The sequence below is a fragment of the Balaenoptera physalus genome, assembly GCF_965194825.1.
Source record: "Balaenoptera physalus genome assembly, chromosome: 19".
In the NCBI taxonomy this organism is placed as follows: domain Eukaryota; kingdom Metazoa; phylum Chordata; class Mammalia; order Artiodactyla; family Balaenopteridae; genus Balaenoptera; species Balaenoptera physalus.
In genome coordinates this window covers 15328900-15356407 of record NC_138900.1, presented here as the reverse complement: position 1 = coordinate 15356407, position 27508 = coordinate 15328900, and the positions used below count along the sequence as shown (strand labels likewise).

The 27508-nt window shown below is 38.2% G+C and overlaps 1 protein-coding gene across 6 annotated transcripts; it reads left to right on the top strand.

The window, feature by feature from the left end:
* The first annotated feature begins 2420 nt into the window (after positions 1-2420).
* ZNF527 (zinc finger protein 527) lies at positions 2421-19912 on the top strand. 6 transcript variants are annotated; one of them, XM_082439351.1, is made up of 6 exons: positions 2421-6437; positions 8111-8258; positions 9277-9351; positions 10695-10821; positions 11451-11546; positions 17706-19912. In XM_082439351.1, the coding sequence occupies exons 3-6, from the start codon at positions 9319-9321 to the stop codon at positions 19277-19279; spliced, it is 1830 nt and encodes a 609-aa protein (XP_082295477.1). In that variant the 5' UTR covers positions 2421-6437; positions 8111-8258; positions 9277-9318; the 3' UTR covers positions 19280-19912. The 6 variants fall into 6 exon arrangements, with proteins under 6 accessions (XP_082295477.1, XP_082295480.1, XP_082295475.1 ...); XM_082439354.1 differs by having other exon boundaries at positions 2421-6464; positions 8137-8258; positions 10695-10811; XM_082439349.1 differs by having other exon boundaries at positions 2421-6464; positions 8137-8258.
* The last annotated feature ends 7596 nt before the right edge of the window (positions 19913-27508 follow it).

The window sequence follows — 27508 nt, the reverse complement described above, 5'->3', positions numbered from 1 at the left end:
ACCACCATCATATCTTAAGACCAGTGGTCTCCAAAATAAATCATATAGAAGCAAAACTGCCCACTGACAATTAGAGACCTGAGTCAACAGGACAAGTGGAAGTCCTCAGCCAGGCCCTTCTCTTCTCACCCCCCATCCTTGTTCCATGCCATAAGGGGCCTTAGGTTTAGACACTCCATCTTGCATGTCTAAGCTCTGTCTAATCTCACCAAATAGCTTCCACTTGGCCACCATGTACACATAAGCAACACATTCACCTTTCAGAGGACAGATCAAGGGATGGAGCTTTGGACACAGAAGAGATGTACAGGCTCTGGAAGCAAGCTTGAGGCTACTTGAGTGAGGAATTCTCGGATACCCAAAGCATGGTCTGAAGGGGGTTGTGAGCTCTGGACATGCATGTCTCTTTGCATATGGACTTCTTCTCATCAGGAAGGAAAGGTCTTGGCCAAAGGAAGGCCAAATTGTGGCTCTTTGTTTTGTTTGTTTGTTTGTTTTTGTTTTTAAAGTAAGCTCTGTTTTTTTTTTTAATTTATTGATTGATTGATTGACTGATTGATTGCTATGTTGGGTCTTTGTTTCTGTGCTAGGGCTTTCTCTAGTTGCGGCAAGCAGGGGCCACTCTTCATTGCGGCGCGCGGGCCTCTCACTATTGTGGCCTCTCTTGTTGCAGAGCACAGGCTCCAGACGCGCAGGCTCAGTAGTTGTGGCTCACGGGCCTAGCTGCTCCGCGGCACGTGGGATCTTCCCAGACCAGGGCTCGAACCTGTGTCTCCTGCATTAGCAGGCAGATTCTCAACCACTGCGCCACCAGGGAAGCCCTCTTTGTTTTTTTGAAAGATATTTATTTATTTATTTATTTATTTGGCTGTGCCGAGTCTTAGTTGCAGCACGTAGGACTTTCGTTGCTGAGTGCGAGATTTTTGTTGCCATGTGGGATCTTTTTTTTTTTTAATTAATTAATTAATTAATTTTTGGCTGCGTTAGGTCTCTGTTGCTGCGTGTGGGCTTTCTCTAGTTGCGGCAAGTGGGGGCTACTCTCCATTGTGGTGCGCGGGCCTCCCATTGCAGTGGCTTCTCTTGTTGTGGACCAAGGGCTCTAGGTGCCCGGACTTCAGTAGTTATGGCACGTGGACTCAGTAGTTGTGGTGCATGGGCTTAGCTGCTCCGCGGCATGTGGGACCTTCCCAGACCAGGGATCAAACCCATGTCCCCTGCATTGGCAGGCGGATTCTTAACCACTGCACCACCAGGGAAGTCCCATGTGGGATCTTTTTAGTTGCGGCATGCAGGATTTTTTTTTTTTTTTTTAGTTGTGGCATGCGGGCTCTTAGCTGCAGCGTGTGGGATCTAGTTCCCTGACCAGGGATCGAACCTGGGCCCCCTGCTTTGGGAGCGTGGGGTCTTAACCACTGGACCACTAGGGAAGTCCCGGTGTGGCTCTTTGTATGTTAATAATTATTAAAATGTTAGAGGTATTTGTTATTTTAATCAACTGGGTACTAATAATTATAATAACTAAATCTTTAAGAAAATTTTGACACAGAGCATTTTGGTCACAGGATAAGAATTAAAATTTCATTTTTGTTGCAGAGAAGTAAAACAAGATTTAATAAAAGATTTTTGAGGATAAGCAATTGTTACATTAAGATAAAATTCAGTGATGAAAGTGGAGTGGAAATGATTTCAAGTAAAAGGTACCATGCAAAATTTCTAAATGTTAAAAAAGAGCTTGCTTATGTGTGTTTAATGAATGATGAAGATATCTAGCATATTGAAAACATGCTAGAAATTATATCTTTGCATTATTTAAACTTATGAAAACATTGTAGGTGTCAACTTAAAAATGTAAAAGGGAGTACATTATTTTTAAAAATTGTTTCAAGGGGAATGTAGCAAAACATATGAAAGACCACTGCTCTGATAAAGGAAGATCAAGCTTAATAAATGATGTGTCAAGGTATACCATCACAGACATGTATGCTATTGAGAAGTAAATAAGGTTGACTCCTGTACCACACCAGCTATCTGAACTTTCATAAGTTGTCACACCTCTGAGTCCAAATTCTCCCAACTGTAAAATTGGATAAGAATATTTATTTGTAGTATTGTGAGGAACAAATCAGATAACATTTACAAAGGAGATTACACAGTTCTTGGCTCTTATAAGTTACCCATTAAATTTAAATTCTCTTCCCTAGAAATTAGCAGTGGGTTTTATATGTATCTGGATTTGACAATCACAAATTGTGGTGTGGGAGGTTCTTCACTAGCGTTAATGTTAGGGTATGAATGCTTTCCAAACATCTCAATAAGCCGTGTCAAGTAAGCCCTGGTAAAATCGTGCTTTATTCTTCCCTCCACAGGGTTATACAAAAACATTCTAGGGCAAAGAATACGGATGGTCAATTAAAATAACTAAGACAAGAAGTCGTTCTTGGTTTCTTCATTCTCAATTTTACTTCATTCTCAATTCAAAGAAGAACTACTGCCTTCAAATAAGAAATAACTGAAAAAACAGAGCTTATAAATACAGAGTACAGTTTGGTGGTTGCCAGGGGCAGGGTGCGGGGGTTGGGCAAAATGGGTGAAGGGGATCCGTTATAAAATAAATCATGGGGATGTAATGTACAGCATGGTAACTATAGTTAATAATACTGTATTCCATATTTGAAAATTGCTAAGAGAGTAGATCTTAAAATTTCTTACCATAAGAAAAAAAATTTTTTTGTGACTATGGTGATGGATGTTAACTAGACTTACTGAAGTGATCACTTTGCAATACATACAAATATCAAATCATTACATTGTGTACCTGAAACAAATGTAAAAGTCAATTATACATCAATAACTAATATACATAATAGTCTACAAATCACATACCATGATTCTCACACTTGTTAGGATATTGAGGACTGTGACATCATGAGGGCAATTAGTGGTTCACCATGAAATATTTATATTCGATAATAAATAAAGTTGGGGAAAGGTATATTCATTATAAAAATTACAACAAAATAGGTAAAAACATGAGTGCATCGAAATAACTACATATTAAACTAGACGTAAGCTATTTCAGAATTTGTATTGCTTTGTTATTAAGACACCATTACTAAATATGAGCCAGTTTTTGTCACCTACTAGGATTCCTTTATAAGGAAGTAGAAACATTGTTAAGAAAAGTTCCTCGGAAGAAAAATAACTTGGAAAGCTATATTAATTTATTTTCCAGCAAATTTTAAAATGCTCATGTGCTGATTACTTCCCTGTTGTTGTTTCAGCTCCAAGCATGTCTTTCTCTTATTCTGTGATGCCAGGGCTGGGACTCTGACAAAGACATTTCCCATTCTCCCTTGCTAGCTGGCTTCCTGTTATAGTTTGCCAATGGAGGCATTAAAGGGATTTTGGGAGACAGAAATGGAGAAGGAACCCGCTTCGTATTTTCCAGTTCTTTTAGTATCTCTCTAGCAGCATCTAGATATAGCTAGTATATCTCTAGCAGAATCTCTCTAGCTTGCCTGTAGAATCTTTCTGCTTTCCCAGCACCAGTACCAAACCTAGTTAACAGCCAGGCTGACACCCCTCTTCAGAGCTTTTAGGTTCTAGTAAATCCATCTCTTCCCCTTTGTTCCCCAAGCTCTAGGGTTTAGCTGCTTCCTGAAGTTACAAATCTCTCCCCTTTTTGCTCTTTGAGGCCTTCCTTCAAAATTGTATAATCAATTTCCTGTCATTAAATCTTCTGTTTGAAATTCCCAGTATAGTTCTGCTTTCTTGATTAGACCCTGATAAACAGAGTCCTACGACAATTTCTTTGAGCAGTACAAACACTTATAAGGTTGACATACTTTGAGGACCACTGCCGTACTCTACTGGAGATGACTGGGCTCAAACCAGTGTTGGACTTGGTGGTATGAGACAAGAAAAATAAAGGACAAAAAGTCTTCTTATGATCAATTACTGACATATGAAGAGATAGTCATATATACAGTTTCTCTGAAGGTACACCTTAACAGTCAGGAAGTATCTTAAATTTCTAGCACTTTAGAATGAAACATCCAAGAAGATCTCTAACCTGCGTGATAGTTAAGTCCAGGGAAGAGCTGTGTGATGTATTTGTCAAGCACCAAACCACAATTATCATCCAAAGAATTCTTTTTTTTTTTTGGCTGCATCGGGTCTTAGTTGTGGCATGTGGGATCTTCGTTGAAGCATGTGGGATCTTTCATTGCAGCGCGGGCTCTTGTGATGCGAGGGCTTCTCTCTAGCTGTGGCATGCAGATTTTCTCTCTCTAGTTGTGGCGCATGGGTTCTAGGGCACATGGGCTCTGTAGTTGTGGTGCTCGGGCTCCAGAGCATGTGGACTCTGTAGTTTGAGGCACGTGGGCTCTCTCGTTGAGGCACCCCAGCTCAGTAGTTGTGGTGGGCAGGCTTAGTTGCCCCGCAGCATGTGGGGTCTTAGTTCCCCGACCAGGGTTCAAACCTGCGTCCCCTGAATTGGAAGGCGGATTCTTTACCACTGGACCGCCAGGGAAGTCCTATCATCGAAAGAATTCCTAACTGGTAAATTTCCCATTAAAGCAACCCAACTATTAAATGTTTGTAGAGCCTTAAAAAATAATTGCTTGCTTTCTTCTGAATGTAACAATGCAATGTAACAACAGTTTCACAGAGTAAACTGCAAATCACTTCAGTCCTAGTAGCCAGACTCCCTTTGTCTAAGACTCTGGGGCTTTAGCTATTAGAGGGCTCTTTCTGGGGAAGGGATTAGAGGGAACCTCCAAGGATGTGTTCTTATTTCAAGAACTTCCCTTTGCTTCCACACACCCCTACTTACCGAGATCTTGAGTTGGGTGCACCTTCCCGATCTTCCAAGGTCTGGGGAAGAATGTTGATTTGTTTGGAACCTTCACTGACAAAGACTCTCTCCTTGACCAAACTTTTAGTCAGACTCCTCTGAATCCTCTTCTTAACTAGGCTTCAACCTTTGGGCTTCAGTGTTTGTCTTTGCAACACCCACTTTTAGCAAGAATTCGGTCATGTCAGTTTAGCTTGAGTTCTTGATATCTGATCACTCTCAATATCTAATTAAATTCCTCATCCACCCAGGTGGTATCTGATCACTCTGGCCAGCCCTCAGCAAGAATCCTGTTGGTCAGTATAGTGAGAATTCCCCCCTACCCTTTATGTCTCCTCTTTGTAATTTTCCATGAACTGACCACCCCCCAACCCCAACTTGCTCCTTGCCTATAAATCCCCACTTGTTCTTGCTATATTTGGAATTGAGCCCAGTTCTATACTGAAGTCTCTTTCCCCCTATTGCAATAGTTCCTGAATTTAAAAAACAAAAAACAAAAAACAACCCCCTCAACTACTGTTCAGCTCTGGTTTTCTTTAACATCACTCAGGGGTTCACATTCTTGTCCTCCTGACTGTGGACAGTTTTTCTTAAAGCTGGGCCCTAATTAAAGTTGTAAAGTGAAAAGGAGAAACAGCAATAAACCCCAGAGCTGTTGGCTACAACATTATAACTGGCTTTGGTGCAAATGAGCATCTTCCTACAACTGGAATATAATTACCCTCTGTGCCTGGCATCACATATGGGGCAATCAGAGAAGGGATAATAAAAATGAGGATAACACTGACCCCACCCATGGCCGGAGGTGAAGGGTTGGGTGGGGGTGGGAGAACAGTTAGACCTGGAGACAGGCTCACACACAGACACACAAACACTCTTCTCCCACGTACTCAACCCTAAAGACAAGCCCAGAAACACCGCCCATTATGGATAAACTCCTGCGATCTCTGGGATAAGAACACAGTTACAGAAACGTCATGCCCAAAGTCAGCCACAGTTCCTCACACACCCACAATCACTCTCCCATTCTTGGCGTGACAGACCCACAATCTGTCACACAACGACCCACACTCACGGGGCGTGACTGAAAATACAGAAGCTCACTACACCGACAGAACCCGTCGTCCCGTGGTGAGTAAGTACAAAAGTGTGCAGCGACAGTCACACACACAAGCCGCCCCACCTGAGCATTCAATAACAGTCACGGACGTGCGCAACTTCACCATTCCCTCACACACAGTAGCCCAGAGTCATTTGAGCGCCCAAGATCGCCCAGGGTCGCACACAGCGCTCCGGGTACCCGCACCTGCAGCTTCGGTCACCTGTAGCGCAGGCGCGATGTCTAGGCGTGCCTCGGGGCCCTCTGGGAAATGCTGTTCTTTCCGCAAAGAGGCCGAGGCGCAAAGCGTTCTGGGGCTCGTGGTCCGCGGGGTCGGAAGGAAAAGCTGAGTCGCTAGTCCAGGTTCCTGCAGCTGGGGTTTACCCAGCCGAGCTCGGGGTCCCGCGCGCCTCAGTCCCCGCCCCGCTCCGCCCCGCAGGGGATTCTGGGAGGCGACGTCGCTGGTCTCGGGTCGTTGGGCGTGTTTCCCAGAGCCAGCGGCGCCGGGAGGTGAGTAGGGCCTGGCTACGCGCGAGAGCCAGAGGGCAGGGCCGGGCTTGGGGTGGACCGGCAGGGAGCGGGATGGAGACCAGGAGGGCGCCGCCGAGGAGACTGTGTGACAGGCTGCGGATGTGACAGGGTGTGATCTTCTGTGTCACCGTGTATGTGATTGTGCGCGACTGTGACCGTCTGCCTCCGGTAGACTCCGAGTCTGTGTGTGTTTGTGCGTGACTGTCTCCGCAGGTGTAACTGTGTTATTGTATATGGGTTTGTGAGAAATTGCGGGTGTGACATTGTGTGTGTGTGTGTCGCTGTGTGGGTGTGTGTGTGACTGTGTTTGACCACTTGTCCCTGTGGATGTAACTGAGTTTGAATGTGTGTGACAGAAGGTGTGATTACGTGCCCATGACCATCTATCTCTGCAGGTATAATTTTGTGTGAGTAATTGTGGCAGGATGTGTGACTTTATGTGGTATGTCACTATGCATGAGATTGTGTGTGACTGTCTCTCTGTTGGAGTAACTGTGTATCATCATCTCTATCTTTGTGTTAATACCACTGTGTATGTATGTGACATTACAGTCGCAATTATGTGACCACATATATGTGTGTGATTGGGTGAGAATTGAATTTGTATGTGTATGTCAGACCTAGTGTGTGATTGTGAGACACAGAAAGATTAAAATTACTCACCCACATTCACACAGTTACTAAGTGACAGAATCAGGACTTAAGCCCAGGCTATTTGGCTCCAGAATCCTTGCTGTTAATTGCTAAACTCTCTTGATCTTTCCCACGCTGTGAGGGTGAAAAGTGGGGGCCCTGAGTTCTGAGGGTGTTGGAGAGGATTGTCTGTGGTCTTGGACTGGGACCCTTCTGGACATGGAACTTAACCTGAGTCTCTTCGTTTGGTCCCATTGTGAGTAACAGAACCCAATCTAAAGGCACTGTAGTGAAACCATCCTCATATTGGCTGCCTTTGGGGGAGGAAAGCCCAACCTGAAAACCCAGTCTTCCTCTCCTTAGGCCATGGAGTTTGAGATTTTAGGTTTGTCCTTGTCAAAACTCTTCCATGTTTGGTGCTGAGAGAGGCTGATCCATGGCTCTTTTTCTCACATACCAAGTGAACTAAGTGTTTGGGTCTGACTTTACGTAACAAAGAAAAATGCTCTCATTTCCTTTTCAACTGTGTGTGTAAAATCTAAGTGGCAATAAGGGTGGCACTTCTCTATGCCAGGAGTTGGCTCAAGCAATCTTGACAGTGAGGAAAGGTTCTGACAGTTGGGTTGATTTGCCCAAGGTCACGTAGCCAATGAGGAAAGGAGTGGAGAGTCAGTGTGTGTCTGGGGGTCTATATAAAGCGCAAGTCTTTCCCAACACCTTTCAGAGACTGGTGGTTCATCTCAAATTTGAAAAATATTATTCAGATGATACACAGCGATTTGAAACAGCAATTTAAAAGCTATTTCTTTTATGCAGGTGCTACTTAGAGCTCCCAGGTGCTGAGAAGACTTCACTGATTCTCCTCTTGGGTTGCAAAGGCTTTTATGGACAAATTCAAGCTGCATTGCACTAAGGAAATAATTTTCTTACAGATTGAGTTGGTTAGTGCAGAGTAGCCCAGAATTAGGGGGTTGTATATCTTAAATTCTAAGTCAAACACAACTGTCTTTGTTTTCAGAGTGAAGAAATGTTGGCTCTGAGAAGACAAGGAACTTGTTTCAGGCTGTGCAGTTTCTTGTTGGTTTGGTATTGAAATTTGTCAGTGTTTGCCTCAGGCTGAATTTCTGTGGAGTAATAAAGGTAACACCTGCTGCCCCTGAATATGCTTCTCTAAAAAACATATAGCATTGATTTCTCAGGTTATGTTGAATATTTCCCATACAAACATTGTGGTCTCTTGAAAGAGGACCAGTCTTTGAGCCACACTGCAGTTTGAGTCTTATGACTTTGAGTTAGCTGTTTAAGCTTTTTGAACCTCAATTTCACTTGGTGGTAAAATGGGGATAATAATACCTACCTTTGCAGTTTTGTGAAGATTAAATAAGATAATGACATACACAACATGTGTAACATTGCTATTTATATTACAGGAGCCACAGTAAGATTTATTTATTTGTTTATCAAATATGTTTTTAGCACTTACAGTGGTTCTGGCATTATTCTAGCACTAGAGATATACCAGTGAACCCAATAAATCCTGGCTGTCTTAAATCTTATACTATTGTTTGGGAAGACAACAGTTAACAGAAAAAAAAAAAGTAACATGTCCAATGATGTTAAATGCTAAGAAGAAAAATAAATCAAGATAAGGAAAAATAATAACTGGAAGAGAGATTCTCTTTAGGTAGAATAGGGAGGTCCCTCCAATCTTGTAACAATTGAGCACAGATAAGAATGAAGAGAGGGAATGTGCCGTGTCCAGGCAGAAGGAAAACCCAAGGCCACAGCCTTGAAAAAGGAGTGTGGACAGTGTTTGAGGAACTATAAGGAAATCTGTATGCCTGGAGTGGGGCGAATAAGGGGGAGAAGAGTGGGAAATGAGGTCTAAGGGGCAGCCAGGGCTAGATCATAAATTGTCTTATTGGCGATAGGATGGACTTTAGATTTTGTTGAGTTCAGGCTGTGTGTCCTTAATATTAGTCAGGACTTCAGGGGTTAAGTTCAACTTTGGCCTTTTTTCTCAGATCTTGGAACGGGGTAGGGCTGGTCCATGTAAAGAAACTAGGGACCATAAAGGGGCAAAAAACTCTGTGAGTCTCAGATCAGCAACATAGGGCTGCTCTGCCATTTTTTTTCTTGTTTAACTCTCCCTTCTCAGGACTTTGTTCTCCAAAAGAGAAAACTGAAGAAGGAAGGAAGAATGGCTGTTGGACTATGTAAAGCCATGTCCCAGGTAAGTTGATGTTTTCACTTTGTTTCCAGAAATTCCACATCATTTTTCAGGACTTTGGGACCTCAGAGAGAGTCACAAGTAGCCCAGTGAGCACTCTCTTCACTTCTCTCTCTCCACTATTTGTTCATATAATCCTTCTACAAAACATTTAGTTGCTTTTTTTACTCAGTGTTGTGCTTAAATGTATGATGGAACAGAATTTTTCCTCTTTAGATGGATCACGATTTGTTGTGTTGGAGATGAATGCAAGTGAAATAAAGGATGGAGTGTGATTATCAAATAGGGAGGTCAAGGACGGCTTTTCTGAGGAAGTGACAGTTGAGCAAAGAAAAACCTGAGTGAAAGTAGGGAGTAAGTTTTGTGGAGATCTGGGGAAGGGCTTTAAAAATGTAGAAGGAATAGCAAGTACAAAGTTACTGTGGTGGGAGCATGTTTGATATGTTCCAGGGATAGCAATAAGCCAGTATCCTCAGAGGGAAATGTGCACTGTGAGATCAGAGCAGTATCTGGGGACCAAATTATGCAGGCCCTTAAAAGTCATGACCAGAACTTTGATTTTTGTTCTGAAGGTGAAGGAGAACCATTGGGGTGTTTGTGATGTGATTTGATTTATGTTTTAAAAGGAAAATAAATAGCAGAGAAGTAAGAGTGGAAGCAGGGAGGCCAGTCAGGAGACTGCTGCAGTAATCCAGGTGGGAGGTGATAGCTGCCTGGACCATGGTGGTGGCATTGGAGCTGGCGAGATTCTGGGTGTATATTGGAGATAGAAAGTATGGGATTTGATCAGGGATTGGTTGTGGCGTATGAGAGGAAGAAAGAAATCATGAACGACTACAAAGATTTTTGACCTGGGCAATTGTGTAAATGGTCATGCCATTTACTGAGATAGGAAGACAGGGTGGGATGAGATAAGAATCAAGAATTGAGTTCTAGATATATTAAATTCGAGAGACCTGTTGGATATCCAAGTAAAGTATTGATTATATATCTAGAGTTCAAGACTGGAGATGTGAATTTGAGAGTCATTAGTGTATTTAAAGCCATGGGACAGGATGAGATTATCTTGAGGGTAGGGTTGTGGCGAATGTAGATAGGAAAGAGGTCCAAGGACTGAGATTAAGGCATTGAATATAAGAGGCTGACAAGAAGAGGAGGAACCAGCAAAAGAGACTAAGAAGGACTGATGTAGAAGGAAAACCAGGAGAGTGTGGGTCCCGGGAGTCAATAGTAGAAAGCATTTCAAGGAGATGATCAACTGAGTTAAATTCTTCTGAGAGAGACTGAGGAAGAAGCTAGGACCATATGGGAGTACTTGGCAAACAACATTTTTTAAAAAATTTCAGGGTTTGGTGACCTTCAGGGATGTGGCTCTAAATTTTTCCCAAGAGGAGTGGGAATGGCTGGACTCATCTCAGAAGGATTTGTACAGAGATGTCATGTTGGAGAACTACAGGAACTTGGTATGGCTTGGTAAGGATATGTATCCCCCATAATTCAAATCTTCCCTATGAGGTGTTTTTGCTTCCTCCATTGGGAATATCTAGGGCATCTTAAATGCTCAGCTGGATTTCTACTTCGTGTTCCCAGGAAATTATTCAAAGTAGTTTCATAGAGTTATAAATGAGTATAGTTCCCTTTGCTCTAGAATGTTGGTTTGGGATAGCAGCATTAGTATGGCGTGGGAATTTTTTTAATTGCAAATTATGGGGTCCCACTATAGACCTACAGAATCTGGGAATAAGCCTAATAGTCTGGGTTTTAATGAGCCCTCCAAGTGGTTCTGATGCCCATTAAAATTTGAGAACCACTGTGGCTTCTGATTTAGTAGGTCTGGGTTGGGGCAGCCTGAGAATTTGCATTTCTAATAAGTTCCTAGGTGATGGTTCTTCTGCTCTAGTACTTTGAGAACTGCTATGGAAGAGGCTTTGTCTTTCTCATTCTCCATTCAAGCATCTTTCCATTCTCTGGCCCTTCCTCTAATGGCCTTTCTTGCCTAATGACCAAGAGATTGAGTCTGAGTCTGGAACAGCAATAGCAAGTTGATTTGTTTATCTATCTGTCTGTCTTGCTGGCTCTCATTTTTCTTCTCCTGTAAACAGGACTTTCCATTTCTAAGCCCAACATGATCTCCTTATTGGAGCAAGGGAAGGATCCTTGCATGGTGGAGAGAGAGATGTCAGATGGTCAATATGCAGGTGAGTGACGGGGAACAGGGAAGGCTGTTGTAAGGTGACAGCCCAAGTGGTCATAAGAAGACTGCCCTGCATTTGAGGAGGCTGTCCTGGGCTTCAGGGGGTCATTTCCTCTCTATTTCTATCAAGTTATAGTCTCAATAATATTTCTACCTATACCCTAAATCTTGTTCCTTTTAAGTTCTTTCCCCTTTATGGACAGAGTTATATACATTTCTAGATTTCTTTTTAGAGTTTTTATTTTTATCAAAGTTATGCATGCACATTGGTTGAAGAGACAAGTTGTTTTATAAGGCTTATTCCTTTTAAAAAAGGAGGTCTCTTGCCCTGCTTCCCAGTTTCCCTCTCCCTAGAGGGATCCACTTTCTTTACTTTTGCAGCTTCTTTTGGTGTTTCCTTCATGTCTCTAATAAATATGTTTATGTTGCTATTTCTTGATTGTTTTTTTCAGGTTTAGTCCTCATCCAATATCTTCACTAAGAAAATAAGAATTTAGTACTTATCCTGAATCCAACATGTGTGTGAGCATGCACGCGCACACACACGATTTCTATCTTCCTATCTCACCGATATCATAATTTTTTAAGTTTTATTTATTTTTTTAATTGAAGTGTAGTTGATTTACCACGTTGTGCCAATCTCTGCTGTACAGCAACATGACTCAGTTATACACATATGGACATTCTTTTTTTTTTATATTCTTTTCCATTACGGTTTATCACAGGATATTGAATATAGTTCCCTGTGCTATAAGTAGGACCTTGTTGTTTATCCATCCTATATATAATAGTTTACATCTGCTAATCCCACACTCCCAGTTCTTCCCTCCCCCACCCCCTCCCTCTTGGCAACCACAAGTCTGTTCTCTATGAGTCTGTTTCTGTTTTGTAGATAGGTTCATTTGTGCCATATTTTAGGTTCCACGTATAAGTGATATCATATGGTATTTGTCTTTCTCTATATGACTTATTATGGTAATCTCTTAGTTGCATCCATGTTGCTGCAAATAGCATTATTTCGTTCTTTTTTATGGCTGCGTAGTATTCCATTGTGTGTGTGTGTGTGTGTGTGTGTGTGTGTGTGTGTGTGTGTGTGTGTGTGTGTGTGTGTGTACGTACCACATCTTCTTTATCCTTTCATCTGTAGATGGACATTTAGGTTGTTTCCATGTCTTGGCTATTGTGAATAGTGCTGCTATGAATATAAGGGTGCATGTATCTTTTTGAATTATAGTTTTGTCCAGGTATATGCCCAGGAATGGGATTGCTGGATCATATGGTAATTCTATTTTTAGTTTTCTGAGGAACCTCCATACTGTTTTCCATAGTGGCTGCACCAACTTACATTCCCACCAACAGTGTAGGAGGGTTCCCTTTTCTCCACACCTTCTCCAGCATTTGTTATTTGTAGACTTTCTAATGATGGCCATTCTGACCGTTGTGAGGTGGTACCTCATTGTAGTTTTGATTTGCATTTCTCTAATAATTAGTGATGTTGAGCATCTTTTCATGGGCCTGCTTGCCATCTGTATGTCTTCTTTGGATAAATGTCTATTAAGGTCTTCTGCCCATTTTTCGATTGAGTTGTTTGTTTTTTGTTGTTGAGTTGCATGAGCTGTTCATATATTTTGGAGATTAAGCCCTTGTCGCATCATTTGCAAACATTTTCTCCCATTCCATAGGTTGTCTTTTGGGTTTTTTTTATGGTTTCCTTTGCTGTACAAAAGCTTGTAAGTTTGATTAGGTCCCATACCAATATCTTAATTTTTATTGAATCACTGTTCAGTGTTTACATTATTATGGCTATTAAGTGCTAGTCATAGCTGTGCTGTGCATATACCAAGATTACTTTTTCTGTACTTTTTATTTTTCTTGGCATTAATAATTATCTGGGGTTTTGTCTATTTTTTTTCCTTAGTTTTCTATATACATATTCCTAACTCAATTCTTAACTCCTGATCAATTGTTTAAATCTCTTAAGACACTCAGACACATTAGGTTATCTATTGATTTTACCTTCTTGGAGAAATCTCTCCAGAGTCTTCAGATATGCTTCACTCTAGACAAATGGCTCATTACATTTGCTTGCATTCTATTTGGGTTTATCTAACGTTTTCTCATGATTAGATTGAGGTAGTGCATTTTTGAAAAGAGTGCCACAGAAATAATGTTGTATCCTTCTCAGTGAGTGCATCATACCAAAGGATTGATAATATTGATATATCTTATTATCAATGATGTTAATTTTCATCACTGGGTGAAGGTGGTATCTGCCTGGTTTCTCCATTGTAAAGTTACTATTTTTCTATTTATAATTAATAAATATTTGGGGAAGATACCTGATACTATTCAGTTTCTTCTGAAACTTTTGCCCACTAATTTTAGCATCCACAGCCCTGTTGGATCTTGTCTGCAACAATTACCACTGTTGTGGTATTGACCTGATGTTGACATTTTTATTTCCTTCTTTTCTTTACACATATTAACTAGGATTGTTCTGTCTGGAAGAGCTGTTTCATCTCTCCCATTTGTTTATATATTAAAATATTTCTTCATATTTATGGAATGATGGGGTTTTTTTTTCCTGTGAGTTAAAACTACTGTATCATTATTTTGTTGCTCAAAGTGTTCCAGCTTTGACCATTGGGATCTTCTTCAAGTTGGTTCCTATGACCTTTTAACATGCCCCACTTCGTGGTTCCAGGTGTTCCAGGTTCATCTTGTTTTCCTTTCCCCAGCCTTCAATCAACCACTTCTCCAAGGAGCCCTGGTTCCTTTTATTGGGAAATGATGTTTAGAAACCAAGGTCTGGGTACTAGGTGTACTTATTGCTACTGGAAGTGATTTCTTCTAGGCCCTCACAGCAGATTGAGCTGGAAAATATATGTATGTATACTAACACACACTTCTAGACAGACACACACTTCTATATTTATTTCTGCCTCTGTTTTTTTTTTAATATATTAAATTATTGGTTTATATTGATACCTTGATTTTAGTCCTACCCTCCACAGGGTTTATCATAGCCTTTCTCCTTTACTTATTTGTAATTTCTTCTTCTGACAATGAGAAGCAATGTATTTAATTATTTGCTCAATTTAAGTATACACACAAAGTAGTTTCAGAATTTCTAACCTATTCCTCTGTGAGGAATAAATTTACTAAGTAGATTACATTATTTGTATTTAGGTACAAATGTACTTTTTTAGTCTTAAGTATTCAGTCAAAAACTATTTTCCAGAGTTACTTAGGTTAGTTCTTCTAGGTTCATTTGTTTCTGTTGATTCCTACTACATCCTGGTTGATTTCAATTTTTTTTTTTGTATCTGAAACATTACTGTGCTCCTAAGAATCAGACCTTTACAAGAATGTATCCTCAGAAAAGTGTTGCTCCCTCCTTGTCCTTACTATCTTGTTTCTGTTCCCTACTTCTTCCTGCCCCTTTCTTACCCACCCCTTGTAGATCACCAGTCTTTATTTTCAGGTTTGTCCTTTTTATGTTTCTTTTGCACAAGTGAGCAGATATACCTGTAGATTTGCGTTTGCTCTTTTCACTTAGCTATAATGACATGGTTTGAACTACGAGGGTCCACTTATATGTGAATTTTTTCAATAAATACTTACTACATGATCCGAGGTAGGTTGAATCCATGGATGCTGAACTGCAGATTTGGAGGGCTGACTGTAAAGTTATACCCATAGCCCCTGCATTGTTTGGGGGTCAGCTGTACAGGAAATCACTCCATATGAGTTCATGGAGAGCTTCCTCATTTTTCTGACAGCTGCAGAATACTCCATTCTGTGGATGTTATGGTAATTTATTCAATACTCTATAATGTGTGAACATTTAGGATGTTTGCAGTAGTTTACAATTACAGACAATGCTGCAATAAATAACCTTGTAAATATGTATGTTCCTTTTGTTGAGGCTTTATTTTCAGGGTTGTTTCGTAGATGTAGGTGTGCTAAGTAAGTGCATATGTAGTTTAGGAATTGCCAAATTTCTCCCCAGAAGGTTGTACCTGTCTGCTTTTTGTATTAGTTTCTTATGGCTGCTGTAACAAATTACCACAAATTTAGTGGCTGAAAACAACACAAATTTATTATCATATAGCTCTGGATCCAGGTCAGAAGTTGAAAATGGGTCTTACAGGGCTAAAATCAAGATGTTAGCAGCCTGCCTTCCCTCTGAAGGCCCTCAGGGAGAATCTGTTTCTTGCCTTTTTATGCTTTCTTTAGGACCTTTATCATCTTTTCATTTTCAACTTTGTAAAATCACCTTGTTTTAAACGTGAGCTTTATATGCAGTATAGAATTGAGTTTTGCTTTGTGAACCAATCTGGATATCATTTCAATTTAATAGGTGAAAGTCCAACCACATTTTTGATATGTTTGGGCTTAATTCTGTACATTGTTTTGTGTTATATTTTCTGATTTTTACAGTTTTAAAAAAAGACTTTAACTTGTCTGTTTTCTTAGGCTTTTTTTTGGTCGTGTAATACTATAGTTTTTATAATAATTAGAAAGATTCTTCTTTTGTTCTAGTGCCTTCACGGTTATAGTGCTCTGTTTCTTTAGACAGTATTTATTCCTTCTATTACTTGATCGGTCAGCTTTAAAAACTAGCCTTTGATTTTTTTACCTGTTACAGATGAGTCAATAAGTAGCCTTGTTATACTCCCCACCTTCTCTTCCCAAATTTTGTTACTTGTATGCTTTTTACATTGTCCAGGCATATTATATTTACATGCTCTTGTGTCACATTTATCCCAACCTTTCCTTTTGTCTTAATTCTGTAGTTAAATATATTTAGTGTTTTCCACTAGGTCATTTTCCTGAAATTTCTCTGGACATCTCTGGATTGGCTGAAATCTGCTCTCTAGCAGTTTCCTCAAAAAGAGTTCATGCAAACAATGTCCCCCTAAGCTCTACCTTGTTCATAATTGGCCATTCTTTCCTTAAGTTGCTTATAGTATAGTATTGGTGTTGAATATTGTTACAAAGAAGTCTGATGCCAGCTTGATATTTTCCCTTTATGTATAAGTGCCTTTATATTTTGTTCTGACCTCCTAGATGGTTCTTTCTTTCATTTTAAAGTCATTTTATCAGGACATGTTTTAGTCTTGACCATTTTGGGTCACTTTTTCCTGGTAGATATGTTCTCTCTCAGGATGGAGAGTCAAGTTTTTATTTCTGGAAATATTTTTTTCTTTTTTTACTGATGAAGTTAAAAATATAGGAAAGTATAGAGAATAATAATATAGTAAAGATTTCCTATTGATGAACAATTTTTGTATTTCTGAATTGCATACTTCATCATGTGTATTATTTATTTAATATACTGCTTGATTCAATATTTAATATTTAAGAATTTTGCCTGTTATCCATGAGATTGGTCTGATATAACAACGGTGAAATAGATCAGTGGAACAGTGAAGAATGTACAAAAATACACCCACGTATATATGAGAACTTAGTATTAGATAAAGGTGGTTTTTCAAATTAGTGGTGCAAAAAGATTTTCTTGAAAGTTATGGATAATATTTGTATAATATTGGGTTTTGGAAAGTCTTTCTTAAAATGACATAAAGGCCAGGCTCTATAATGGAAAAATTGGAAGATTTGAGTTCATACAAATTTTTTAAAAATTTTATCAGAAGCATTATAAATCAAGATGACATGTGACAATAAAATTATAAATGAAAATGACATGTGGTTTGAGGGAGAAAAATGCTCATAAAGCCTTAATGTCTTAAATTTATAATGACTTCTATAAACCACTTAAAAGAAATGCCAGTGTAATTAAAATATATGCAAAGTACGTGAATAAGGAATTCACCAAAGAAGAAACCACAAAATATATAAAAGGTACATAAATATATATGCAAATGCTCAATTTTATAATCAGTGAATTGCAAATTAAAACAATAATGAGGTACTCTTTACTTGTAAGGGCAAAGATTTTTAGAATAATGTTAGCCAGTGTGAATGAGTTCGAAGACATATTTCATGTTGCTGACAGGAATGTAAATTGATAAAAAAAGTCAGAACCATGACTTTCTCCCCTCTTTCCCCCAAGTAAATTCTTTAATTTCTTCTATAACAGTTTTCTTTCTCCCTGCAAAGGTAAAAAGGAGACATTTGCTTTCTTCATATTTTTCAGAAGGGGGCTCTTTGTATGAAATCAAGGCATTATCTCCAAAATGGTACATTGATGAAGAGGAAATATCCCAGGGGATGATAATGGAAAGACTTACAAGTTATGGCCTTGAATCCTCCAGTTTCAGAGAAGCCTGGAAATATGAGGGTGAATTTGAGCAGCATCAGGGAAATCAGGAAAGGCATTTCAGGCAAGTGACAACTCTTAAGGAAATCTCTGCCATGAAAAGAGACAATGAATATAATAATTCTGAGAGAAATGTTCTCTTGAACTCAGTACTTTTAACACAACAGAGAGTTCCCACAGTAGAGCAAGTACATAAATTTGATATTTATGATAAAATGTTCCCCCCAAATTCAGTTCTAACTGAACATAAAAGACTACATGCTGAGAAGGAATCTTTGATAGGTAATGAATGTGAAGAATTCAACCAGAGTACATACCTTAGTAAAGATGCAGAAATTCCTCCTGGGGAGAAGCGTTACAAAAGTAATGATTTTTCAGATCTCTTAAGTTTCCACTCATTACTTACTCAACATCACACAACTCATCTTGGAAAATTATCCCATGGATACGTTGAATGTGGTGCTGCCTTTAGCTGTTACTCGTTCTTTACTCAACCTCAGAGAATTCACAGTAGAGAGAAACCATACGCATGCAATGACTGTGGAAAAGCCTTTAGCCATGACTTCTTTCTCAGTGAGCATCAGAGAGCTCATACTGGGGAGAAACCATATGAATGTAAGGAATGTAACAAAGCTTTCAGACAGAGTGCTCACCTTGCTCAACATCAGAGAATCCACACTGGAGAGAAACCCTTTGCATGCAATGAGTGTGGGAAGGCCTTTAGCCGTTATGCCTTCCTTGTGGAACATCAGCGAATTCACACAGGAGAGAAACCATATGAATGTAAGGAATGTAACAAAGCCTTCAGACAGAGTGCACACCTTAATCAACATCAGAGAATTCACACTGGAGAGAAACCCTATGAATGTAATCAATGTGGAAAAGCCTTCAGCAGACGCATAGCCCTTACTCTGCATCAAAGAATTCACACAGGAGAGAAACCCTTTAAATGTAATGAATGTGGAAAGACCTTTGGCTATCGCTCACACCTTAATCAACATCAGAGAATTCACACCGGTGAAAAGCCCTATGAGTGCATCAAATGTGGGAAGTTTTTTAGGACTGACTCACAACTTAATCGACATCATAGAATTCATACTGGAGAGAGACCTTTTGAATGCAGTAAATGTGGGAAAGCCTTCAGTGATGCTTTAGTTCTAATTCATCATAAGAGAAGTCATGCAGGAGAGAAACCCTATGAATGTAACAAATGTGGGAAGGCCTTCAGTTGTGGCTCATACCTTAATCAACATCAGAGAATTCATACTGGAGAGAAACCTTATGAATGTAATGAATGTGGGAAGGCTTTCCATCAGATCTTGTCCCTTAGGCTACACCAGAGAATTCATGCTGGAGAAAAACCCTATAACTGTAATGAATGTGGGAACAATTTTAGCTGTGCTTCAGCTCTTAGACGACATCAGAAAATTCATAATAGAGAAACTCTCTGATTATGTATAACAAGTGTAAGAAAGAAAACATTTAGTCACCATTCAGTCCTTATTAAATAAATATCAGTGAGTTCTTCAGTTGGTAATTCTATGAATGTAGTACCTATGGAGAAGCTTTCAGTTCATGAGCATCCCTTATTTGAAATAGCCTGAGTAGTAGACATCTATTACTTTTGGATCTGTTCTGTACCCCATTTGAGACTTACCTCACCCTCAATGCATATCATTCTGATGAAATTGTTTAATCAGGGAGAGCAGTAGATTGCTCATAGGCAGGCCAATTATTTTCTTCAAACTCATGATAGATAAGGGATTTACAAATGTCCCTGTCTAGACCAGTAGAGTCCTAGGGGGTTATTGTTATGGGTAGTAAGAAAAGATTTTTTTTTTCCCCACCCCAGAATTGCAAGTTTCAAGGATTTAGTAAGGTTAAAAACTCACCAGTAGCCTTTTTGCCACCACATGAAGAAAGCCTTCCCAGGATAAATCCAACACAAAGGAAAACTGAGGTCAGAGACAGAAATCTGAGGATGCTGTTTGATCTTCTGGATCCAGTCATGTCTGAAGTCTACACCATTTTTTACTTTTTCATTTTTGTGATCCAATAAATTTTCTTTTTTCTGCTTATGTTAATTTGATTTGGGTTTTTGCCTCTTGGAATCGGAGTCCTGACTCATACACCCCATGTTTGCTACACATCTGAGAAAGCCTTAATCTTTTATATGGCATAATTGTTTATCCTGAGTATAAACCTCATAAGTATATAAAAGTTAAATACACAGCCTTCATAAAGCTGAGAGAATTGTTACATTTTATTTGTTGATAAAAACTAATTTAGTATTCATTAGTCTGTTTCACAATAAGGAAGAATTTTTAAAAATTCACTTAGTAAAACTTATTACCAGGCTTTCTCATAGGGAATTAAAATCATTTGTGGCAGTGACTCACTATAGGCCTTTAAAGAAAGATTGGCCAGCTAAAAGAGAATAATGGATCCATTAGTTTAATGAATGGCTCTTCATCTTAAAGGAATTATTTGATTTTCTACTTTCAGCGTGGGTTTAAACATATCGTGATAGAATAAGATAGAATTGTAAATGAGGTCTTCTTTTGTGGGTGGGTTGTAAACTTGGTTTAAGAAGTTTATGGATAACTTCTTTGAAACTAGACATATTAGACAAGACATTGCTGGCAGACAAAAAGAATGAGCCATTTTCAACTAATGGTTAAAGTAAAGCAGTTGGAGCCTAAAATTTTTAGAGTATAAATCATTACTATTCAGAGTAATGAGGAACAGGAGGGTGTGGGGCAGTATATTCCTGTTTTATCTGAGTGGATATACGAAGGTAAACTTTAATATGGAGACGTTGCCACTTTGAACAGTTAGAACCAGTTATAATCTTGGGCATTGTCTGGAGAGCATCTATAAAAACAGATCAGGACAAATGAATTATGAAAAAGTGAAGGATTTACATGTGAATATATGTGCGTGGAGCAAAACAATGACTACTAATATAATAATGTCTTTAATAGTCAATTTATACTTATATCTAATAAAAATCTGAAAATTATTTTTCTTAAATATTAAGACAAATTCCCTTTGAACAACTTAAATTACAGATCTAGTATAATTGAATACTTCAAACCTTGAAGAGAAACAAATATAATGGTTTTAAAACACTGCCAAACTTGCATTATATCTATAATATATTAATAATCGTAAGCTAAATTCATGTAATCATTCCTTTATTCTCTCATATTTTCTGGGGGTATAGGAACACTTATTTTAATATTTTCTAAGGGTTTAGTTATAACTTACATCAGAAAGCTCCTCAGGGTTACTCTAAACTTACTAAGCTTAAAGGAAAAAAAAAATTAACTCAGACCAGTGATGAGTCTGAGTTGTTCACTAATTGATTCTTGATCTAAGTATGGCACCTGATTTCTTCCTCCAAGGTGATATAAACCCAAGCCACTGATGCTGTTTTTACAGTTAAACTTCACTTGTAATGTTGATAAAATCTGTTACACCCATGCCTTTAGCACAGGTGTTTGTATTTTACAATCTGATGTTTCTCCTCACAATGAGGTACCTAAATTTTGTTTATCTGCAACTATACAATCCATTGTCTTATTGTGATATATTGACTTGACCTTTTAGCATTATTAAAAACTCATGCTTTATTAGTACCTTATAGATATTAGGACCAGCTAGAGATTTCCTATCCTAAGAGATAAGAGTTTTAGTCTGTTTAGTTAATTATCTTTAGGACATGAACTAATCCATTGAGAACACACTGGTTAAACCTTTTCCACTTGGTTGAGTGTGATCAATGACAATGACTTTTTGGATTTCTTTTTTAATCTGGTTATTGTGCTGAACATATCTTTCTGCCTCGTTACAGTTTATGCAGTTTTTGCTTGTCATATAGAAGAGTTTTCTTTATTTACTCTTGCTTAAGTAGAAGGTTTGTATTTGTGTGTTTATGTGTATGTGTTTTATTTAAAATTTTTGTATTGAGCACCTACTCTGTGCCAGGCTTTGTTCTAATCCAGGCTTTGGACGTAACAGTTGTGAGTTAAACAGACAAAAATCCTTGCCTTCATAAAGCTAATTTCTAGTGAAGAAGATAGACAATAAAAAATATATGTAAGTAAAACATATACTATGTAAGAGAGTAACTTCTAAGGAGAAAAAGATGAAGGAAGAGCTGGGTGACCAGGTTGATATTTTAGATTGTGTGGCCAGTGAAGTCCTCTTTTGAAGTTAACTTTTGATTAAAGACCTGGGAGAGATGAGAGATCTGTCTATTCATGCTACATATACACGTACACACATATACACATGTATAGGCCTTATCTACCTAATGGAAAGGAAATGCATATATGTATATGTATGTGTGTGTATATATATATGTTTTATACTTTGTTCTTACTAAATTCTCATTTCATTATGCCTCTGTATTTGTGTATTGCATTTTAACATTTTTCTTTTTAGTCTCATGAACTCATGGCCTTCTACAGTCTTAACACATTTTAATTATAATGTATATATATATTTTGATGCTCAAATTATCAGAATTTAGCCATTGGGGCCACTTTAAGCTAACTCCTTGCTCCCTTCAGCACTGCCCTGACATCTCTGCAAGCAACTTTACTTTCTGGCAATAGTAGGATATTCCAGACCCATCCTAAATGTTTTCTGTCCAAAGTTAGCTACCTTCCAAGGAATTTAGGGAGGGAGAAAACAAGCATATACTTTTGAAATGAGACAAGCTGGGACCTGGAACCTGGCACCCTTTGCTACAGTGCATGCACCTGGACAAATGTCTCTTGGAGCAACAGAATACAAAAAAAACTATATAGGACTAAAAATAACTGCATGCATGCGCAGTTGGGGCAAATTATGAACAACAAGATACAAAAAGACCAAAAACCCAACTGCGACTTCTGAGGTGTCGAGGGCAAACCAGGGTACTGCACATAATCCCTGCACACAGCACCACCAAGGAGGTGGGCCGACCACCTAAGCCACCCTTCCAGCCTGACCCTCACCCCATTTAGGGATCAGCTCACACCCCCACGCACACACCAAAAGCGAGCAAGGGCATCTGTTACTTGTTTTCGCTCCCTTGTGCTGCAGCATGAGTCCCAATAAAGCCTTGCCTGAATTTCTCATCTGGCCTCTTAGCAATTTCTATTAATTAAGGAGTCCAAGAACCTTGGTCAGGAACAGAGAGAGGTTATGAAATCAGAAATAGGAGTTTTCAAATAATTTTTCTCAGCAAAAGGTCTTGCTAGATGGATTTGGGGACCTGAGAAAGAGTCTAAAGTAAGATTGCATTTTCCTTATATACTATATTTTCTATTTTCTATCGTTCCTCTTGCCCAAGAAGAAAAAGATGGCCCACAGTAGAGCTCATTTTAATAAGAAATATATATTAATTACTCTATAAAACTTGAAATTGTTTTAGGATTTGTGAACATTGTTTCAATAACATTGTTAAAAAACAGCCATTTGAAAATTGATGATAATTTAAAATTGCCTCAATTGATGTAAATGAGTCAAAAGGAAATGTGGCTAAGCTTCTTCAGGTGTGTTAAAATTCCACTTGCTCTCTTCCTCCTAATAGAAGGTTTTCTTTCTTTTTAAAAGTATTTCAGACATCTCTTCCTGAGCAAGTGCAAAGGTTTATGTGATGTATTGATAGAAGTAAATTTCCCATGGATTCCTGTACCCTTTTAGCAGTTACTGTATTTGGATGCTAGGACTGCACATGAATTGGGGGCAAAATTGCTGCTATTATGATTGGGTCCCTTTTAGAGACAGCTGGAAAAAATGTTTCCTTTTTAGAGCATCATTTCACATTGATTCTAGTTCTTAAAATATTTACTGTACCCTACTTTATTCACAGAGCTCGGGACAGGGAGACAATAAATTGTATGATAGAGAAAAGCAGATTGCTTGAAGCCATGAGTTGAGGCTACTTTAGTGACAGAAGAATGAGTCACTTTCCTGGTCAGCTTTCTTAAGGCATTTGCGTGGGGTAATTTCTCACATGTTCTTCCAGAAAGAGTAGTGGAAGTATCCACTCTTTTGATTATTGGCACATGTATAGATGTTGGCGTTAGACCTTCACGTGGATGTCAGGTCTTTTAGTTGGGAGAACCTGAAAAGGTGATTATACTTCTTTCAGAGTCAGTTTGGTTATCTGTAAAACTAAAATAATTACAGCCTTCCACGTTTTTGTGAGGATTACTTGACTGTAATATATGTAAAAAGTTAACATGGCAATTATTAATGATGAAATTAAGTAGGAAGTTGAATTGCATGGCTGAGAGCCAGCTGCTTATATGAGACAGAATTGCAAATTCAGCCCCTGTGTCCTGTTTCCCAGTGTGTGGAGTCTCAAACAGCAGTGCTCCTAGCCCTTCTCTCTGATCCTGGAGAGGGAACTGCAGTTCCAGAGTCTCTTCAGAGCTCCCTGTTGGGATATATGGAGCTGTTAGGACTCTGCCTTCTATTAAAATAGAGGCCAGGAAGGGTATGGCTCTTGGTTTTTAAATTTTGCATTTATACTTTTGGACCTCAATTCCTAGTATATTACCAAAATTGTTTAGTCTAACACTCATTTCTTGGTTCTTCCCCCTGTCGCTCCCAATTCCTAATCTCCCCCATGGGAACATACACAGCTATGTTTGGTATGCATCCTTAAATGTGTATATATCCCCTATCAAATAAGTCATGATGTGTGTTTGAAATTTATATTATTGGTATTATGCTATAAAAGTGTCACTCTTTTCTACTCAGTACCATATTTTGGATTGATCATATTCTTCTATGCACAGTGCTGTTATGCTATTCAGTGCTTCTAACATTTGCATAGTAATTCATAGTAAATGTTTACTACTTTTAATTTATTCATTTCTGCATACAACTCGTGGCTGGCACAAAGAACATCCTGGTATGTGTCCCCTTGTGGACCTGAACTAGATTAGACTACTTGCTGTAGAATATTGTGCAAAGGATTTTTTTGCACAATGTTATGAGGTACAACCAGATTACTTTCTAAAATGGCTGCAACTATTTACATTCTCCACAAGAGCACCTCTGTGTCCTTGTAAACACTTGATAAGATTTATCTTCCTTGAATGTTTTAGTTTGCATTATTGTTATTGACTACTGGTGAGTTGAAGTTATATCTCTATACTTCCTCATCATTTGGACCTTCTATCAAGTGGGTCTTTATTTTTTTAACCATGTTTAACTTTTATCAAATAGGTCATCAAATCTATTTACAAAAGTTTAGTTAAAATGTACTTGTAAGTCCATCTGGGCTTTAGGCTTTTTCTTCTTTTGAGGGGATGTTTCTATACTATTTCAGTGTATCAGATTTATTCAAATTTTGTTTCTTGTGCCAACTTTGGTATTTTATATTTTCTAGAAATGTATTCATTTTGTTTAGGTTGTCAAATTTGTTTGCAAATAGTCATTCATAAGATTCTTTTATAATTATTCTAACTTCATTTGGATTCTTACTCATTTTCTCATTTACATCTTTGCTCTTTTATTTTTATCAGCTTTGACAGAGGTTTACATAACTTACTGAGCACTGATCTTCAAAAAAACCTATCTCTTGGTTTTGTTATCCTTTTCTCTTATTTTTCCTAATTCTTTATTGATTTCTTCTGCCCTTTTTGTTTGTCATTTAATTCTTTTCTGAGTGTGCTCTGTCCTCTTAATTTACATTTTTTTTAACATCGTTATTGGAGTATAATTGCTTTACAATGGTGTGTTAGTTTCTGCTTTATAACAAAGTGAATCAGCTATACATATACATACATCCCCATATCTCCTCCCTCTTGCGTCTCCCTCCCACCCTCCCTATCCCAACCCTCTAGGTGGTCACAAAGCAGCAAGCTGATCTCCCTGTGCTATGTGGCTGCTTCCCACTAGCTATCGGTTTTACATTTGGTAGTGTATATATGTCCATGCCACTCTCTCACTTCGTCCCAGCTTACCCTTCCCACTCCCCGTGTCCTCAAGTCCATTCTCTATGTCTGTGTCTTTATTCCTGTCCTGCCCCTAGCTTCTTCAGAAGCTTTTTTTTTTTTTTTTTTTTAGATTCCATATATATGTGTTAGCATACGATATTTGTTTTTCTCTTTCTGACTTACTTCACTCTGTATGGCAGACTCTGGGTCCACCCACCTCACTACAAATAACTCAATTTCGTTTCTTTTCATGGTTGAGTAATACTCCATTGTATATTCCAAATCTGCATTTTTTAATTGAGAATTTAGTTTTTTGTTTTCCCTGAAAATGTATTTAAGTTGTATGTTTCCCTCTACTACATAAGTTGTGTCCTACAGTTTTGGCATTTAGCGTTTTCATTGTTGTATTCTGTCCTATGCTGTTGCATTATGCATTTCCACATTTTTTGTAATTTATTTTAGGGGTTCCTCTTTAACTCACAATTCTTGGCTATCTTTTTGTTATTTGTTTCTAATGCTATTACATTAGAGGTTTATATTAATTCTTTGGAATTGAATGAGTCTTCCTTTATAGCCTCATATGTAATCAATTTTTATAACTGTTACATGTATATTCAAAAAGTATATGTATTTTGAGCTTTTGAGTGTAAATTTCTCATCTGTTAGGGCAAACCATTAAACTACTGGATCTTTATCAATCTGATAAGTGGGAAATTATATCCCAGTGCAGTTTTTATTTGCTTTTTTCTTATTATGAATGGGTTTGAGCTTCTTTTCTGTGAATTGTCTATATTTCTTGCCCAATATTCAATTGGAAAGTGACCTTTTACTTATATAGTAGGGAAGTTAGCTCCTTATGATGTGATTTGCAGATTTTTTTCCAGTGTATTATTTGTTTTTTGAATTTGCTTACAGTCCTCTTTTGCCATGCAAAATTGATTTTTATGTTATCTAATTTACCAATATTTTCTTTTAAGGCTCTTAAGTTTTGATTCATATTTAAAAGGCCTACATCTTGAGACAATTTAATATGTTTCACATGATTTCTCCTTCTGTGCTTTCATTTTTTTTACATTTTAAGTTTTTTCGTAAGAATCTCATTCTACCCCCATATGACTACCCCATTTCTCAGCATCATTTACAAATAATCCACCTTTCCCACTTATTGTAAATGTGAACTCAAGCATATACTAAATAAACAGATGTAGTTTGGTACATTTATGTATTTCCTATTCTTTTAATACCTGTTATATTAAGTCTACTATCTCTTGTCAATTGTTTTCAGAGAGGGGGTTTTGCCATCTCTGGCTATAATTGTGAATTTGTCTGTTTTTCTTTTTTGGTTCTATAAGCTTTTGCTCTATGTGTTTTGAAGTTCTTGTATTAAATGCCTAAACCTTTGGGATTATTATGTACTCTTAACTAATATATCCCCGTATCATTATAAAATGAACTTCTTAGTCCCTGGCAATATTCTTTGCTCCCAAACCTACTTTATCTGATATTAATATACACACTGTAGCTTTCTTTTAATTAGTCTTAGCATAGCATATCTTTTCCCATCCTTTTACTTTTAACCTATTTGTGTCTTTCTATTTAAAATGCGTTTCTCATGAAGAGCATACAATTGGGTATTGTTTTTAAAACTCAGTCTGCAAATCTCTGTTTAATTGCAGTGTTTACACCATTCACATTTTAAAAATTGTTGAAGTGAAATTTACATAATATGAAAAT